This window comes from Mastigoproctus giganteus, chromosome 3, assembly GCF_048544385.1.
Source record: "Mastigoproctus giganteus isolate SK-2022 chromosome 3, ASM4854438v1, whole genome shotgun sequence".
NCBI classification, from domain to species: Eukaryota; Metazoa; Arthropoda; class Arachnida; order Uropygi; family Thelyphonidae; genus Mastigoproctus; species Mastigoproctus giganteus.
This window is the reverse complement of record NC_143577.1, coordinates 46,263,444-46,283,040: the sequence shown is the minus strand read 5'-3', so window position 1 is coordinate 46,283,040 and position 19,597 is coordinate 46,263,444. Positions and strand designations below refer to the sequence as shown.

The 19,597-nt window shown below is 34.8% G+C and overlaps 1 protein-coding gene across 1 annotated transcript in view; it reads left to right on the top strand.

Moving 5' to 3' along the window:
• The window catches only part of LOC150087930 (multidrug resistance-associated protein 1-like), a 217,242-nt gene that overhangs the window by 59,722 nt on the left and 137,923 nt on the right, over positions 1-19,597 (top strand). The window contains 6 exon segments of the mRNA XM_090369269.1: positions 490-627; positions 2,252-2,380; positions 3,925-3,986; positions 4,309-4,437; positions 5,324-5,503; positions 12,473-12,647. Of these exon segments, the coding sequence (XP_090225395.1) occupies positions 490-627; positions 2,252-2,380; positions 3,925-3,986; positions 4,309-4,437; positions 5,324-5,503; positions 12,473-12,647 (813 nt within the window).

Genomic DNA, 19,597 nt, shown 5'->3' with positions numbered 1-19,597 from the left:
ATGGACAAAGGCTACTTTAAATTACAGACTTATCGAATTACAAAGTGACACGGCATTAAAATTGGGACAAAGTTTTGAAATATGAAATCACCCTACTTAAAACAAACAAAAACTTTAAATGAATGAAGCGCATAGTATCTTGGTGAATTCTCTCAGACGAAGTACGTATACTTATGACATCTTGACGATATCCCGTGTTTAGCTCTTTTTATGAACTTAGCTATTTAAAAAATTTGACGTTCGTTCAATATCAGATTTCTCTTTAAATAACTTGAATTTTTTTTTTCTGTTTTATTACCTTGACCTTTTATATTTGTATTGAATGCAAACTGCCAATCACCAAGTAGCTGGAAACTGAAAAGAAGCGCCAACCTTATAAAGATTGGACACCTTTCAATTAGTACAATGAAATCTGTTTTCTTCTTGACGTTTTAAATACAAGTACAGTACAAACTTTCATTTTAATTTAGTTTGACTTTGCTGTTTTAGGTGCTTGCATTATCGTTGATTGTAGCAGGAAAAATCAGAGGGGCGCGATCGTCTGGTGTCCTCTTCATTTATTGGATACTACAAGTCTTGGCCCAGAGTGTGCCTTACGCATTCATTCTCAGGAATCTAAACAAAGAGGTAAGTGTGATATGCAAGCTAAGAAATATCTAGTTTACATATAAAGTTAAAAGGTCACCTGCAGCCATTATCAATCCATTACAGGATGGAAGTTCCTCAACGATTCGTGTTGAGGGAAAATGGACCATAATCTGCCACGCTGTGATACAGTGCAGATTATCAGCTCGACCGTATTTAGCAGCCAGGGGCTCTAATCCCGGTCTACTCAAAGAACGTGTGCTACCGCATTCCTGCTCCTGACCACTTGGCTACGGAGGCCATAGTTTACATATAACAAGATACAGAGTTATACAAACAACTGAGTATTTATTTATTTATTTATTTTTTTTTTTTTTTTTTAATACACGAGGGTAACTCAAATATGAATTAGAGCTTCTTAAAAAAAAAACTTAGGAATGCACAGCAGCTGTGGTGATATCGCTTGGTGGAGGGTAACTTTAGCTATAATAGACATGACAGCACTAATCAGTACTCTGACCATGTCATGAAAGGAAGCGCTATGGTATATTGTACAGTGTATTATGAAGTTTTGATTCACACAAGAAAACACATATTCTCAGTATCCCCCCCCCCCCAACTCCCGATAAATTTGACAAGTTACTAGTCCGTAACTTTCTTACTAACGTACAGGTTTCTCTCATGTATAAAGTTAACATAACTGCAAGAAGGCAGTTACCTTTTTAACTATAAAAACCCATTAAGTCACTGCTTTAATATTTTATATTATTATTCACATACGAAAATTTGTATTTAAAAGATTAAGCAATTAATTAAATAGTCCATCGTAAATATGCTAACACATTACTGTGTTAAGCGTAACTAATGGTCTCTCACACACACACAGTTTCAACACAAGTGAATAAAAAGAGAGAGAAAATAAAATCCTACCTTAATCCATAGGTGAGCACCAGTCATCTTCTTTAACTTGCCGAGATAAGATGTTGCAGTTCTTTGCCATTAGCAGTACGCTGATAAGTTATTTCCCATGCATTACAGCACTAGTATTACATCACTGTTACACAAAAATTTATAGTTTTTAAGAGAAATCGAAGTTATCTTTAACAAAAAGAACGAAATGTTTACGCACTAAACAAATAACCGATTAATGGCATTCCTGTGCAGTTGATTAATATAGAAATAATGACGATACCAAAATATCGTCACTTTGTAATTCGGTCTTATGACCATATAAATTTAATTAATATATAAGGAAGATACTGTTGCTAATACGATATGTAAATACATACTTCAGTTCCTAAATCGTATATAAATTTCTTCCTATTAAGTTATTCTTTCAATAGCTTATTATAAAATAAAAAAACACATAAATAAAATCCTCCTTTCCTTCTACTTCCTTCGCTGTCACTTTATAGCCGCATTTCTCTTAAAAAAAGAACAAAATATCGTCTGTCAAATAAACAGCAAACGCTGCAATTTGTTACATCGTTTAGTATGTTCACGCACACAAATTAAAGCGCCATCTTCAAGTAGCGGAAAAGATTGATAATTTTCTTTAATAGGTTAAAACAAACACGTTTCATAGCGCAAGCGTAAATATAAATTATAATTGGGAGTAAACCTAGTTGGAAGTTGTTATACTGATTTATTTTCTTTTTACTAACAGAAATTCGATGAGAATACCTTGCTGTACAGTTTAGGAGTTATACATTATCCTCTTCTCATATGCCAGCTGATTCTCTCATGTTTCGCTAATCCACATCCAGATGACCATAAGAAGTCTGAAAATAATAAAGTAAGAGAAATGTTATTATGCGAATTATGTACATTGTGCTGCATTTCTGTGATTTATTTGAATTGAAACAGCTGTTGATAAAATTTGTAATATGGCATATGCACTCTGTGCCACGCAGTAGTTTTGAACTAATTATACATATTAATTTGAATAAAATAATAAAGAATTTGTCTGAATGTTTTAAGTTAGATTTTTTAAAATCTAACTTAAAACATTAAAATTAAAAAAACATTAAAATATCATGGGTCATGGTTTGGCAGCAGTAAAATTTATCAAATTATTTAGTAAACAAATTTTTATTCCACTAAGGGGCACAGGTGATTGGTTTGTAGCGATGCTATTATTTGTCAGAAGTTAAATAAAATTGAATCTACTCCCAAGAAAATTTTGTGATTTTGGGATTTCTTTCCGACTAGCAGGCTCAAATTTATATTAGGCAGCAACGATTGCCTCAGATTTGCGACCGGAAACGTATCATAAATTTTTACTGATTGAGAATTGAGTTGTAACCCGGTGTGGTTATATGGCAATAATACCCATCATCGGAAAGCTCACGTGAAAGTTCCGAGCCTATAGGCAGGCGCAAATTTAAAAGTTTATATTAATACGTGTACTAAAGATAAAAACTGACAAATATTTTCATACTTAAATTAATCTGTTAAACATAAATAAAAATGATAGAAAGAATTTGGATAATGGAAAATATGGCAAACGCAGGACCTACCTGCGTTTTAAATTAATGTTAGGGTCTGTAGTCGTCCTTACCGAACTGAGGGCCCAAATTTGTTTGAATTCGAACCGTTTACAATTGGGGAGGAGGGGGTAGAGAACGGGTGCACTGTCCTTCATAACCTCTAAGGACCTGCCCTGGGCAAACGAACCGTGATTTCCATTTACCCATCTATTTTAGAAATAGGATTTCCATCACATGGTGATGGAATTCCTATTTCTAAAATAGATGGATGCGTGCTAAGATTTGTTTTCTTTGCCTGTTATGTAAAAATCAGTGGACGTCCGCACCAAGGTTCTAGACTCTCTGAAGCATCTCGCTGAGGGTGAAACAGGCTAAAGCTGCGAGAAGGATGATGATGTTCAGAATATCATCCGTTTTACTTGAAGTATTTAAATTTACATATTTGAAATCTAGCCAATCCAAACGCAAGCATACTTGCATAAGCATTCTTATGTTTAATATACAGCAGGATACAATACAGTAAAAATACAAAAAAGCTTCATTTTGCTTGCTTATTTTTGCATATGAAAATTTCAACACAAACAAAATGTTGTTTATTTGATAAAATTGGCGATGGAATTCAGTTTCTCGATCGCCCATTGGTTATGACGAATTGAAATAGTCTTATTAAGAAATCTAGCTATATGATGGAAAAAAATTATTAACAAATTATTTTTAAGCATCATTCGACGCTTAAAACCATGAAGCCTCTGATTTTGAAATACATGCACTTTAATTTCACTATATTTAAAATTAAAAGTGGTATTTTATTTATTTATTTATTTTTCTTTTTTTTTTGTTTCTATAACAGACAAAATGCCCTGAAGAAAATGTTTCTTTTCTCTCAAGGCTACTATTCTGGTGGCTAAATGGGTGAGTATTATGTTTCTTTTCCTTGTATTTGGTAGGGAGAAACTGCGACCTCTGTGCAATGGGCAACTCTTTACCGCAACGTCTCTAGATTCAATAAGGAAAAAATCATTTCATTTTAGACTGTGATGCTGGACTGAATTGCGAACTTCCGCAAGAAGTTGCATTTTCTTCTTTGCTTAATTTCAATGAAATCATGTATTCTTTAATATATTTGTACATTACTGCATGAGAAAATATATAATAGTTATATCTGGTAAATATTTACTAATTTTTATTCAAAAGTAAAGAAATAAAAGTATAATTTTACTTATTTCATTCATAGATTAATTTATCGTGGATGGAAGAAAAGTTTAACGGAAGCTGACTTGTGCGAACTGAATCCGGATGACAAAAGCGAGGGAGTAGTTCTCGCGTTCGATAAATACTGGAATAAATTCCGCAGCCACCACATGTAAGTATATTTTTTAGATAAAATTTTCTACTTTGAGTAATTTTTGTTTAGCCATGGAGGAGAGAGGTTCTTGTGATTTCCTTAGCAACTGATTATAGTTAATGGAATAGTCTCTATGTTCGAAACTTTACTCAAAGAAAGCAAAGCATAAAATTTAAGTTACTGAGATATGGCTGCAACTCTATCACAAATTAATCTCTGCTTTGATTAAGAATCAGTAAACGGATTTATTTTCTTAAATAGAACACCAGTAAACTGATTCTATTTTTTTAATACAGAACACTACGTTTATTTATTTTTGTAACAAATATGTTTCCTTGGTTAATAATCTGTCTGGATTCGCAGGAATGATACTGCCATAAAAATAAATTAAGATAATTTCTATTATTTTAATAAAAATAAAAGTGTAAAAGATGTTGATGATCCAGGCTAAAATTGGTTCAGTCGAAAGCTTGTAATGTTTTCTGCACAGTACAACTTGATTTTGTCTTCATATTTCCTGGATCTGAATAGCAAGCTGGTATGCATGATTTTTGCTTTGGTCAAAGATATTTTCCACTTTTCTCAGATTTCTCACCCAATATTGTCGCGTTATTAGTAGCATCACCTCAAATCCTTTGAATTCTTTTGCTGCTGAATTACCACTTCAGAAATACTGTTTTTCAATGTATAATTTATCCTTATATTGGATATTAGCCATAAGGACTACATTATAGGAAATTTTTTTTTTTTTTTTTTTTACCGATTACACTTATATAGTATAATGGAATACGCTGCCGTTATGGTCAATCTTATATTAAGAATATAAGTCCCCCCCCCCCCAAAATTGTCTTGCTTTTATTATAGGAATATTTACTAAAATACATCATATTTTTTTATTTTATAGGTATGAAAAAGGTACAATTTCTATGTGTAATGGAGAAAAGACCTCTTCGAAAATTCAGAAAAAATCTAACTTCAGCGTCGTGACAGCTCTTTGGAAAACATTTTGGCCCTACTTTCTTATAGGGAGTACTTGTAAACTTTTTGTTGATATTCTTCAGTTTGTTAGTCCTCAGTTACTAAAGTAAGTGTTGAATATAACACGAAAAAAATCTTTAAGCAGATGTTGACTGAATTTCTTTATTTTTATTTTTACATGCGTTTGCTTATGTAAATATAATGGCTGTACATATTCAATAGCGTAACTACTATGCCGCCAGGTCTGTTAACTGCTGCAAATCATCCACGATAGTACAGTGGTTTACCTGACTCGGTCACTCAGAGAGCTTACTGTATCAGCTGAAACAGGTTAGGACCATAGGTAAGGTTCTGTGATGGATCACAGGACAGCGTAGGTAATGATGGGCATAATCGATTTATATGTATATTCGATTATGAAAATCATGCTGCAGGAGACAGATTCGTACTGTCCTAACGTTAGAAGTGATGTTCCCCCCCGCCATAATTGGTTACAGGACCATTATTGTTTCTGATATCTTATATGACATCGACGAAGGGATTGAGGACATGTCAAAATTTGCAAACGATGTTAAAATTAGCGAAGTGGTTAAAAATCACTCCACACCCCAGCAGCGCTCTTCAGAATAACTTGGATAGGCTTCAACTTTGGTCAGAAAAGTTGCAGGTATCAAAATATAAGGGCTTGGGGAATAGTAGCCGCAAAATAACTTATCCACCTGGTTGGACTGAATCAGAAACAGTAGAGGAAGGGATTTGAGAGTTACGGTACGTTTGGACAAAGTTCTCCGAGCGGTGTCAATGATTATAGAGCATTTTCTTCCACTTCTGTTACCACCTGATCTGTTCTTTTCCTGTTTCTAGGAGAGGTCAAGGCCCTCCGATAAGATAACTGTAAGACCGCACTGAATACTGTGTCCAAATAGGAGACCGCACTTAAAAAAACAAAATCTTTTTCAATGGGTCCGAAGACGAGCAACCAGCTTGGTGATGTATGAAAAAGAACGCCCGTATGAGGAAAGACTTCGAATATGTGAGCTGCAGAGTTTGGCAACCATACACCTTAAAGAGGACCTGATTGTGGTCTGTAAGGCTCTGAGAGGGGATCGTAAAATGAACGAAGGCGAACTTTTCACTCTTATAAATGATTCCAGAACTAGCAGCATAAATGCAAATCACGAAAACATTTTTTGACTGGATTGTAGGAAGGTTTATTTTACTTTTAGCTAGCGATTAAATTAAAATAAGTTCAGCTTCAACCACCTTCCATGGGTGGTTGGATCTGATAATAGATCGATGTCACTACTATATATCTCAGGGATAATGTGCTATTATAAACTCCCACATGCTTCTACAAAACATAAGCAGTCAATTGACTATTAGTGTCAATTCCGCCTGAGTATAACCAATTCAGAGAGAGACGCATCCCCATCTCGATTAATATAATGTTCCATAAATTGAAAATTTGGTCTCTCGAGCTATTCCTCCCCCACCTTGTACTATGCAGACCGTACGTAACAGCTTTTACAGGTAATCTTGCATGTTTTGTTTTCGCGGTCTAACCTGTACAATGTTCTTCACAATGCACACAGCATATATTATATACATTTCCAATCCTGCAGTCTTCATCTGTATAACATCAGTGTTCAACCTGGAAGCTGAATGCGCTCAATTTGATATGATCAGCAAATTCCTGTTACCTCTTTGTGTCCGATAGTAAGGTAGGTATGTATGCATGCGTGAGCAATCGGTGAAAACAGCTTATTATTCTTTTCTTAACAAACTTGTTCATCTGTTTAGGAATTATTTTTTATTTTAATTGTTCTCCAATTCCTCAGTGACTCTTCAACTTTTATTCACGGTAAATGCAGGTGGTTGGCGCCCTGAAGTTCTCAGATCTTTTTGGTTAAAAAGCCAGGCCAAGCATGGGAGGACTTCGGTTTAAAGAAACTCGATGTGTTCCGGCCAGTTTACACATTATAGTACCGTCCAAACGGTAAGTCATAAAAATAACACGATCGGAGCATGGATCGACAGGACATGGGCCAATTACAGTGTACTCCATTGAGATATGAGCGAAAAGAAGAGCCAGGATGAGCCGTTTTCGCCAATTGCTTTCGTATACAACGCATAATTACAAGTCATGTTAATTAGTGTTCAGCTTCCAGTAAGAAGGCCGAACATGGATTGCTATTCAGGTGGAGACCCCATCGCAAAATCTAGGCGTGGATGGCGTGTAGCGTTGGATGACCGGATTGAAGGCAATGTTTAGAATTGTCTGGGAGTACGTGATAATCTTATTAAAGAACGTGATTATAGATATTCTGCTATAGCTGACCTTTTCTGGAAGGAGAGACATCGAATTTCTCCCTATGACATGACTATCGTAAATAGTGCTCATATTTTTGCCACCTGAAATGGCTTAAGAGCTTGTATATGCATTAATTAGTGTAGCAGTATTAATCGAGATATAGAATATAGCCGCATATGCCTCCTCTGAGCATGGTGTACCCAAACAGTCAATCCTGCTTGGGTACACCATGCAGAATTGACGTCAGCGCCCCACGGTTTCTCAAGAATTTTCATCGAACATATGAATTTCCACTTAAATCGGAAGTGTATTCGCACTCATTTTGTAAGCACAGCAAAGAGTAATATATGAATGATATATTGGCCTTTTCGATTGTAATCATTGGCCTCACCACTTGTTTTCTTGGTTTTCCTCTTAAAATGGACACTTTCCTTATGAAAAATATATTTTCTATTTGAAGAAATAACTATTTATTTTCAATGAAACACCAAGGCATGCTTAGTGATAGCAATGATTGCGGTCCGAGAAATCAGTGTAATAGTTAAACTTTCTTTTTCTCCTTGCCATTTGTAATATATGTATACCTCTTCAGTCAGCGGAGTACCCAGGGTACAGCAAATATCGTCTTGGCCACAGGCGCCGAATAAAGTATGGGAATAACTGAATTCAAAAATATGACTACAACTGTTATTAGCTAAATCAATTGCTACAACAGCCTGTAGCTGTTAAGTATAAACTACGGGCTTTCAGATAATAATTCAGTATTAATTATTTATTTTATAATTTAATTAGAAAAACTAACAAGTGAAAATTCCTTGTTATTGACTATTTCAATCTGCTCTTTATTGATTGGAAGAATTTGCAGGAGATTTCACCGTTAGATTACAAAATTTTTAAATCAACTAGACAATTGTTATCTGCAGTATCTTATAAAAAAGCCTGAGGGTCAAGAATATTTTGGAAATGATAATCGTCGCGATCTAAATAGTATCAGAGTTTGATGGCTGCACAAGAGCCCTTAATGAGAACCGCATATTCTTAGATCATGGAGTGCTAGTGATGAGAGAATGAGAATATCATGGTGTGCCAAGGGAAGTTAAATAACTGGGACCACAAGTGAAGTCCCAGTTATTTAAGGTAAAGGAAAGGAAGTAACAGGACAAACACGATACAATAACGGAGCATTCTGAGTTTAAATTTAATTAGTTAAATTGCACAACTGAAAAAAAAAGAGTCAATATATATATATATATGTTAATTAGTTTTGTCACACGCACACATATATATATTTACAGATAAGAAATTATAAGGACAACTTCAGTTTTACAATAAAGGATTGTCCGTGATTTATTCTGTACTTCTTCAAACTCGGGAGAAATTTATCTTTTAGTTTGCTATAAAGATCCCCTCCTTTATTACTAGAAATATGCTAATTGACATCTTAGCAGCCAAGATAACAGCTGTTGTCAAATTACCAAATGAATGAAAAAGTACGATATCTTGAGAGCCGCGTCGTAATATCACTGATAACAAAAATAAGTTGCGCTCACTTTATAGCAGACTTCTGTTATTTGACACATAACTGTTTAACCAAAATCTTTTACCTTGTGAGTTCAACTTATTTTTCTTATATTTGACTGTAGAAGGTTCACCTTGTTTAAGTTCGTTTTCTTTAGTTTACTCTGCTATAGGTCGTATAGAGACATCAGTCTCTACACTCTAAACCAAATGTAGCCAAATGTTTTCATATTTTGGACTACTTTTTATTTAGGATTCCTTCTGCGGATTACTAAATTTTGGGGGGAAGTGGTGTTTTTTTTTTTTTTTTTTTTTATAAGTAAAAATAAACTTTCCTGTTCATACTATCCGTAGATTTAGCAAATCAGAAATTTAAGAAGTCGCTAAAGGGCGACCGGTAGCCCGCAGGCACAGTATTGGGCAATCTAAACTTGTGAGAGGTATGGCTGCCTCTCAGTAGTTCACTATAGAAATATGATCCTTTGAGGATATTCAGGTGTGGATGCTCCCCAAAGAAATCACATCTGAACTATTTCCTTTTATTAAGTGTTTGTGTTCGTCTGTGGGGTGTCCTTCCTCAGTCTTCTTGTTTGAATACAGGTATTAGTAGCGCCGTTACAGCAGAATGGTGTGGGTGTTTCCCGTAGTGAGTATATGCACTTTCTAATTCTTTATTGTATTCCTTCTTAATTCTTTTAATTTTCGGTTTTTAATTATTTGAGTTTTTATTTATTTTTACTCTTTTTGCTTGCATACGGATAAGAATAGTTCCTTGCAAACAAAATACGTGCTGTAGTTTCGAAAATACATAGCGGAAATGCGTTTAATTTTAATTTAATTATTGTGCGGTAATACCATGTATGTTTTCCTTACTTAACATTAGTTGTAACTAATTTTTATTTTTGTTAGCTACGATATTATAACGTATTTCCCAAGAAATTGCGTTTTTTTAAGTCCGGTTGATAATGATCTGAAAATGTTCATCTCATCTTATGTTAAAATTCTAATGGCCCATCCTCGGAGCGTTAACCTTAATCAAAATCAGCACAAGTCGCATTCACTAACAAAAGAGGAAAAACATATTGGATGTCCAGCTGGAGGGACCCTTCACCGCCAAAGTGAAATAACATCTCTTTGTATGAGATGAAGAGCTTTCCTTCGCAAAGAGGAGAGTACTTGGTGTCCGGTGGATTATAAAACAGGAGTTAGTTTAAGTGTAGGACGTAATATGCAAAGACATTTGGAGATGCATCGCCACAATCACACTTCTCCGATGATTCTTCAGCATTACCTCTATCTCAAAAGTTACGTCGACATGGAAAATTATATACTAAGATGTCTCAAAAAATCGTTCGAAAACCTCTCGCCCCCTAGAGAATGTTATGCTCCAATCCCGACTGGAATCCATGGAACACAATCACCATAGTAAAACTGTTCAAGGTTAGAATACACACACCAGACATAACTAGCATGATCTCATATCCTTCAAAAAGAAGTAAAGGTTGCTGCTAGATATCTTCCGATTCATATTCAACAAGCTCGACTACCTTATGTTATCAACAAGCCCTTTTTGGCATCCTGAATAACCACAACAATGATTGCGGCTCTGTACTTATACGACTTATAGTAAACTCGCCCTCCAGAATATTCCTTCTTGAATTTCGGGATTAAGCTATGCTTAAAAAAAAAAAAAAGCGTGCTTTTCTCTAGCATATAATTCTGCTCCATGAAGAATATTATCAGATCTCCTTATTCATAATTCCGTAATGCAATAACGCAGTGCAAAATTGCTTACGTTATATTCAAGTAATTTAAGTCGTTAGCTTGCATGCTATCCTGAGAAAATCTTATACTGTATTCATCTTACGAAAATGTTTTTGAATGCAATTGTATATTACATACATACCTTGAAATAAAAATTTAATGATATATAAAGGCAATTTTTTTTTTTTTTTTTTTTTTTTTTCTTTCTTGCTTGCTTTCTGCAAAAAAAAAAAGTTTCATATGCATCATGGCCGAAATAACAACCCAAGATAGAATTCTTGTAATAAAACGTTACTACATTCAAATATGACAATCATTCTGAATATTCATCATCCTAGAAACCTGATATCAATTAAATAAACGGAAGAATGTTCAGTTCGAACAAAAGATAATGCTAACCTAAAAATACCCCAAAGTTCAGAAGAATTTTAAGTTTCAGGATACGAGGTTTGCATTCCAAAACTTCGTCGTGCACTTAATGAGGATGACCCAGATAGGAAAGTTAAATTTGCAGAAACGTTTAACGTTTTCTCAGATGTGTAAAAATAACGAAAATTTGCCTAGTGAATTATTAGTAGTGGCAAACGATGCAAGAAAGCAAGCTTATACAGCATCAGCTAAAAAAAAAAAACCTTTCCATTTCCTCCAACAGTTTGTCTAGTTCTTGTTTGAATTTATTTAAGCTATCCTCCACTTTCACAACAACAGATGGAAGTTTGTTCCAGCAATCAAACGCCCTCTGGCTAAAAGCCAACTTCCTCACATCTATTCTGCAACCATCCTTCCTCAATTTGAATTTATGCTCCTTCATGTACGTAGTCTGAGCAAGAAGAATCCGACTACGTTCTGATGATTAGGAAATTTTAAGATTAATGGACATTTTAACCAACATAGGTGTGTTCTGGACCACAAAGAACTCTAATACCCAAATTAAAAAGGCATTCAATTCTCCAATTTTTTTTTTTTTTTGCTAATTTGCTCTGAGGGGATTATTGGGCAATTTTCTTTCCCAGTGGAAATGTTATATCACATAGTATTTATTAATGTTAAAAGATTTTGTCTATCCGAAAACTGAAGGAGAACGCTTCTTTTTCATGTATGATGGTGGAGCAAGCAATTCTCCAGAAGTTATGAAATTTCTAAATGAAAAATTACCAAACAAGCTTCGAGTGGCCATCAGAGACGGCTTTCATGCAGAGGCTAAAGGGCACCATTTTAAAGTTTAACACATCTTTCCATAAATGTGTTTGGAGCTTTAAATAATAAAAGCTTATTTCTATTAAGATTGTTTGTATACGTTTATGGAAAACTTGTGAATAAAGTGTAATGTGACTTTTGCCGAACCCAGTAATTTCCTTTTGAGAAGCTATTTGAAATTCTTTAATGAAAAGATAGAAATTTCCCATTAAAATCTTTACCTTTTAAAATCTTTGTTTAAAATAGATTCTTAAAGTATTTGATTTAAACTGTATTTGTTTGCAGATTATTAATAGATTTCGTAACGTCAGACAGTCCGATGTGGAAAGGCATGCTGTATGCTGCACTTCTCTTCGTTACTGCAACTCTTCAGTCGCTTCTCCTAGGAGTTTATTTCCATCGAATGTTCACAATGGGCATGCGTACAAGAACAGCCTTAATATCAGCTATTTACAGAAAGGTACGTTTTTAGTTATCTTCAGCGTATAGTTCTGTCAGCATTGGCCGAAAAATACCCAGTAGTTATTTGTTAAATTTACTATTAATTAACATGAAGATATTCCAACCACTGTTTCTCAACTGACGAACTGCGTCCCCCTAACTGAATACGAGGTGGACTCTAAAAAATTATTGAAACTATTATTAAAATGCAAGCATGTATGTAACACTATTTATTTGTTTTGTGATTTATTTTTAACGTTCATTAAGATTTTCATCTTTTTTTAAATGAGCGCAGGGTGCATTTCTGAAGTTTTCCTCTATGTAGCGCCAGCCTTGAGTGAATTCCCATTACGTATGGCGCTAGTATTGACTGTCCACTGTATATGAAGATGGAACGAATGCAGGAACCTGGCAGCAGTTTGGTACGAATGCTACCTTTCTTATTATAGGATATAGTCTTGCAATGAGATGGTATCAAGCTTGGTCTGGTTGAGAACAGTCTCTGCACTTGCGGGTTAGAGGAAATATCTGGACACTGGACATGTTATGCTAGACTGTTATAATTATGTAGATATACTGTGAAAAGCCTTTTATCCGTGAACGAAGTAATCTATGGATCATGTTCACGAATAAAAGGCTTTTCATTTTGGTTGTGTTTAAAAGGACACGGCTGAGGTTAGATAGTAGAGCCTGCCTTCCAGTGGCAGGGATCCAGGGACCTGGTCCACTGGATGAGCGAGAGGTTTTATGCAGATACCGCCTTATGCTTTATTCCTCTTAGTCAGGGCAAAGTGGTAGTGTTTTTCCTGTTAGAGTTGTGAATTTGATTTTAATTTTTAAATAAATAGTTTTATTCACGGCTAAGTTATATTATGTAAAGCTATATCCACGCATAAACTTCGGTTTGGAAAGTGGGATAGTTATGTATCAAAATTGAATGGAATGTCCACTGTATATAAACAACGCAAGGAAATCTCATGTTCATTCGGTCCAGAACTGTGGATGGTGGAAAGGCGCAAGTGAGTTTCACGAGTACGAATTGGTAGCAATTACTTACGTATCTTTACACCACCATAAAAGCATTTATTATTCAGTAATACGTTGCAACACTTTCACTTGAGTCTTGATTACTTACTTCTGGTAAAGGTGCTATAATGTATTGCTGAATAATAAATGATTATCAATCAGTATCAATCTTTATGGGTAACGTCCAGAAGAAAACGACTCATTTAATGTCTTGATAAAATGAATACTTATGTTTGGCAGTGATTAGGTTTCATGTTTTGCAGGGAAAAACTGCAAGTAACTGTCATAACGTATTGAGGGAAGACTTTGGGACCTATATTTTAGTGGTTAGTGAAATCCCTTAATTCCGGGCTAGACGATACAGCAGACGTCCAACATACATTCTTACCCAGCCTGGGGCTTATGCTTGACCATCTCATGCATCTGTGTCATTTGATCGCCATTAGGACATTAAACAATAGCTACGTACCTGAACTTAGAGATACTGGATACTCACACCTATAATTTCTTGTTTTCTCTGTTGAAGGAGCCACTTAAAGGACACCAATTTGATTCTACAGAATTCATCAAATATGTGGTAGGCTGTCAGTAAACCATTAAGTCTCCTGAACACGGCCAATTACAGCCCTGCGATTGATCCCCATCGCTGATGGGAGACATGCGTAGACTTTAATGTCGATTACGTTGAATAGGGGACCGAGGAAAGTTACTGCAGTATATTGTTTTTACTGATGACGCATAGGAAATGAAATTACCCTCGTATGCACTCTCTCTATATATATGCATATTTTTTACAGATGAAATGCTTAGTTTTGGAGTTTAGGTGGGCCATGTTATTAAGAAAAGTTGATCTGCAGTATTTCTAATCGAGTGTTTACAGAATAACTAATAAAAACGTCTCAGGCTAATGTAATTCAATCAGCCAGACTTTAGTATTGGATTGGATTTGTCATGTTCTTTCCTTCTAATTTTAATGAATACTTAATAGACATGTTAACATTAGTAGAGGCAATATGATGCAAAAAAGCAAGCTTATATAGCATCAGCCAAAAAAAAAAAAAAAAAAAAAAAAACCCTTCCCGTTTCACCCATCCATTCACTCCAAAAGTTTGTCTAGTGTAGCCTTGAATTCATTTAAGCTGTCAATTTCCACAACGACGGATGGAAGTTTGTTCCAGGCTGGAACTTCCAGCAATAAACCACCCGTTGTCTAAAGGCAAATTTCCGCACATCTATTCTACAACCGTTTTTCCTCAATTTGAATTTATGCCCCTTCAGGTGCGGAATCTGAGCTAGGAAAGAATTCCATCAGCTTGCTCAAACCATTTAAGGCCTTATACACCTTAATCAGATCACCTCGCAGATGCCTAGTCTGTCTCCAGACGCTACAATTTGCATGTTATACCATACTTGTTACAACATGTTATTAATACCATACCTGTTTCGGTATGGTATTTATAAGTATGTATTGTCATATTTTGTTTACTCTGTTTTATTTCAACTATTCACAAATAGTAAATTCGAAGAAAATTGTCCCCCAGACTCAAATTTTTAAAGCTGGTAAGAAATATTTTCCTTAAACTTATGGAGTTAACTTTGCTCATGTTGTTATTATACTACAGCTCAAAACGTTTTATTATACCCCTTTTTAGATGCAAGAATATTCCATAAAATTCAGTAGTCGGGATTTGCGCTTAACCAGGTTGTATGACCATTCTTTTCTCTCAAAACAGGTTGAGTTATATATGAAACTGTTGCAAGCTGCGTTTAAGAAAGCATCCTTTCGTAGTGAACATCCGGACCGTACTGACACGATACGGAGCTACACGCAGTCATAGAGCGCTTAACAGAACAGCACCTTTAGCCAATAGTAGGACTAAATCGACGTTAATAGTGTGGTGTAATACTGTTAAAATGGTCAGCAATGGTAACCCAGTGCAGTGTTGCCATTTTAGCGGTTTTCCCGCTAGATTTAGCGGAATTGCTTTAGGTTTAGCGGATTAAAATATGAAATAGCGGATAGCGGATTTTTTAGCGGGAAGAGTGTAAATGTTTAGCATTTTATATATTTTGGCATTGTAACATTTAAATTAAGAAATATTTATTTAACAAATATTAAATTAATTGTTAATTAATTAACAATAAAAATATTTCATAATTGAAATGTTTTATTGATATACATCGTAAACATAGTAGGGATATCATATTTCATGGTTTTTTTTTTTATAACGCGAAGAGTCGGTTTTATATTATTCTGGAATTTCCCTGAGGAGAACCCCAACAATTTTACGTAGTTACGCCCGCGGTCAAACGACCTGACCGTTGGGTCAGAGCTTTAATTGTTGAATCAAATCTAAAAATGTGGGAAAAATTCTAATGACGCCTTTTTTTGAAACCGCGAAGAAATGGCATTGAATAATTTTTATTCGTCGTATTTGATTGGCTTCCAAGAAATGCGATCCGAATTACCGACATAACATTAAACGTCATTTAAAAACTTTCAAACATATTAAGTCAGCAGAAGAACCATTTTCACCTAATAGATCAGGCAACCAATCTAAATTAAATTTTCTGACCAAGAATTTACAAACAGTGGAAGCTGAAGCAAAGTTAAGTTTGTTTTTTTGTGCTCACTCGTCAATACTGGCAATAGACCACCTTGGTGAATTATGTAAGAATGCATTCCAAGATCAAACAGCCAAAACTTTAAAAATTCATCGAACAAAATGCAACGGCGTTATAAAATATATCCTACACCCCCACTTTCAGAAAGATTTATTATAGTCAGTGCTCAATGGCTTTTCAAATTATAGTTTGTTACTAGATGAATCAAACGATATTAGTGTAACAAAACTATTAGGTATTGCAATTGTGTATTATGATGAGCAATTCGATAAAAGAGTTTCTACATTCTTAGCTCTTGTAGAATTAGATCAATGTAACGCTGAAAATATTTCTAATTCAATTAAAATAACGCTGGAAAATTTTAAACTTCCTTTAAATAAATTTTCTGTTTATACTCCGGGACGACCAAACGGTCAGAGGAGTTTACAAGATACACAGAATACAAGAAACAGTACCGTATTCAGCAGTCACGGGCTTGAATCCCGAGGGCGCCACCGTAGCCAGGTGGGAAGGAGCAGCAGTGCGCAGCACACGCTTCTTGATTAGACCGGGGTTCGAGCCCGTCACCACCAAATACGAAGGACGCGGAAAGGTCAAGGAATGACCACCGCATATCCCGGAGCAATATGGCCTTAGTTGCTAATGCTCCTAAAAACCAAATAACAACAACAGCTTGAACCCCGGTCACTCAAGGCACGTGTACTTATGCACCCACGCGCCTGACCACTAGGTTACGGCATCAGAGCCAGTCTGTTTTTAGTATCATTTAATCTACCTTCCATAATTACAATATACCAAAAATAATATGAAGAATTAGCTGAAACGATTTAAACGAGAATTTAAATAATTTGTGGGCATTGGGACAGATAATGCTAGCGTTATGATTGGAGTTAATAACAGCGTTTATATACATTTGAAGTCCGATGTACCGAAATTGATATTAATTAATAAATGCGTATGTCATTCTTTGCAATTAGCAGTATCTCATGCAACCCGCGAAACATTCCCTAGAAGTCTAAAATTCATGATCGCTGAAACTTATAATTGGTTTAGGAAATCCACTAGCTGACAAAATCAATTCAAATATTTATACAGTGCCATAAACGACGGTGCAGATCCGAAAAAGATAGTTCATTCGTGTCAAACAAGGTGATTATCCATTGAAGTTGCTATAACAAGAATTTTAGAACAGTATATTGAATTAAAAGCCCATTTTGAAATAACTCGTTTGACTGACAAACGTTATACTGCACAACTTCTTTATTCAATGTTCAAAGATGAAAGTAATTTAGCGTATATTTTATTTTTGAAACCTATCTTATCTGAAGTACAAAGAGTAGACAAATCTTTTGAATCAAATTGAAAAAAATGAGCAACAGTATATAAACATTACTCTTGTTAAATGGGAAAACATGAACAATACAATGAAGTTTTGGTCAGAAGTTTAGAAATATCCAGATGCAAGCGGTGAAAATCCATTTAAAGAAATTAGCCAATTTGCATTGGGTATTTTAATTTTGCCATTATCCAATGCAGATGTGGAAAGAATATTCAGCAACTTAAATCTAGTAAAAAACAAAACACGCAACAGAATGAGTGTTGGCACGGTTAATGCAATCTTATCAGTACGATACGGGCTCAAAAGAGTTGAAAAGTGTTGTAAAAATTGTTTTACCTGAAGAAGTGCTTCGCAAAATAGGTACACAAGAAGCATATGATGAGGAGATATTGAATTTCGAAATTAATTTAGATTTTTAGATATTGATTTTATATTAAAAACAGAAAATAAATAACTATTTATATATACTATTTGTTTGTTTGTTTTTATTCACTACAAAGTACAAACAAATGAAAATTTAAAAAATTTGGCGGGTTAAGTGTTAAAAATAGCGGATTTTGAGTATGCGGCTAGCGGGAAATATTATTAAGAGTTGGCAACACTGACCCAGTGGTATGCATAGGAAAATATACAGACACGCCGCGCTGCCGCCTATAAATAATTTGTATTATAAAAAGTAATTTTTATTTGAAGACAAATTCGTTTCATGGTCTTTTAGCTACATCTAGCGTCGAAAACCACAAGTGTAATTGCGCACAAAATTCATTCGAAACTTAATCATTGATCTTTTTATCATGTTAAGACTTTTTTATTATTTTTTTTTATGTCACGCAAAAATTGTTATATTTGTGTTTTAACTTATTTTTCGCACTCAGCCCTGCGATTGGCTGGAAAAGGATTGCCATACGTGACTCAATTGTAGTCAATTGCTAGTTTAATACTTGTAGTCCAATGTACAAGTTCACGCAATAAATGCAATTAGACTTTGGCTAAATTCATAACGGTTTACCAAGGCAGATTCTTGCAAAATAACTCTGCAAGGACAGAGCTCTTGAGAATGGCCAGCGGATTTTTTTTTTTTTTTTTTTATGTACTGTATGTTTTATAAAAAAAAAATATATTTAAAGAGTTTTTTTTTTTATATAATAAAAATAATTAATATTTGCTTCATTAGATTAGATATAATTTTAAATTTTCAAAATGCAATTAATTTCAAATAGCAATAGCACTAATTTCGTGAATTGTTGTTATGAACCACGTGAATTGTTGTTATGAAGTGAATTTTATTGTGTACAAAGTAGTGCATTAAGTTAGTTAAACTCCCACACAATAGAACTACTTAATAATTATGACGTTTCTAAATTCCAAGTTGAATCCAATCTTCAGGCCTAATCAAAAGGTTTGAAAGCTAGTACTAACTGTACAGGGTAAGGAGACCCCTAACCGCAAGATCTATGCTACAGTTATCCATTACATTTTGGTTAAATTAGGAAATTATATATATTTTTTAGCAAAACAACACTTGTTTCAATCAGTTTTCTTTGCTGTAACCTTAAGCTGAATTTGCGTACCATGTTTTTAATGTTGTACAACAGCACAATCGGGTTTCGTTGCTGAACTTAGTGTTACATGTTTCTAATTCGTTGCCAGCCGACCGGGCTAGCCGGGTGGGTAAAGTGCTTGCCTGGCAACCCAAAGGTCGCGGGTTCGATTCCCTCCTCGGGCTTGGATATCACGATGGTGCTGCACTATCCAGTTGGATCTCACGGCCACGATACACGAAGGAAGCTAGGAAAAACTGATTCCTTCGTGTATTGCTCACATCATACGATAAAAAAAAAAAAAAAAAAAAAAAAATCGTTGCCACTAATGACGATGAACCGCTACTGTCAATCAAACTGCGCGGTTTTTAGAGAATTTCCTTATCCTAGCATAATGTGGTGAAATTGTTGCACATGATTGAATGGAAATTAGTTGTG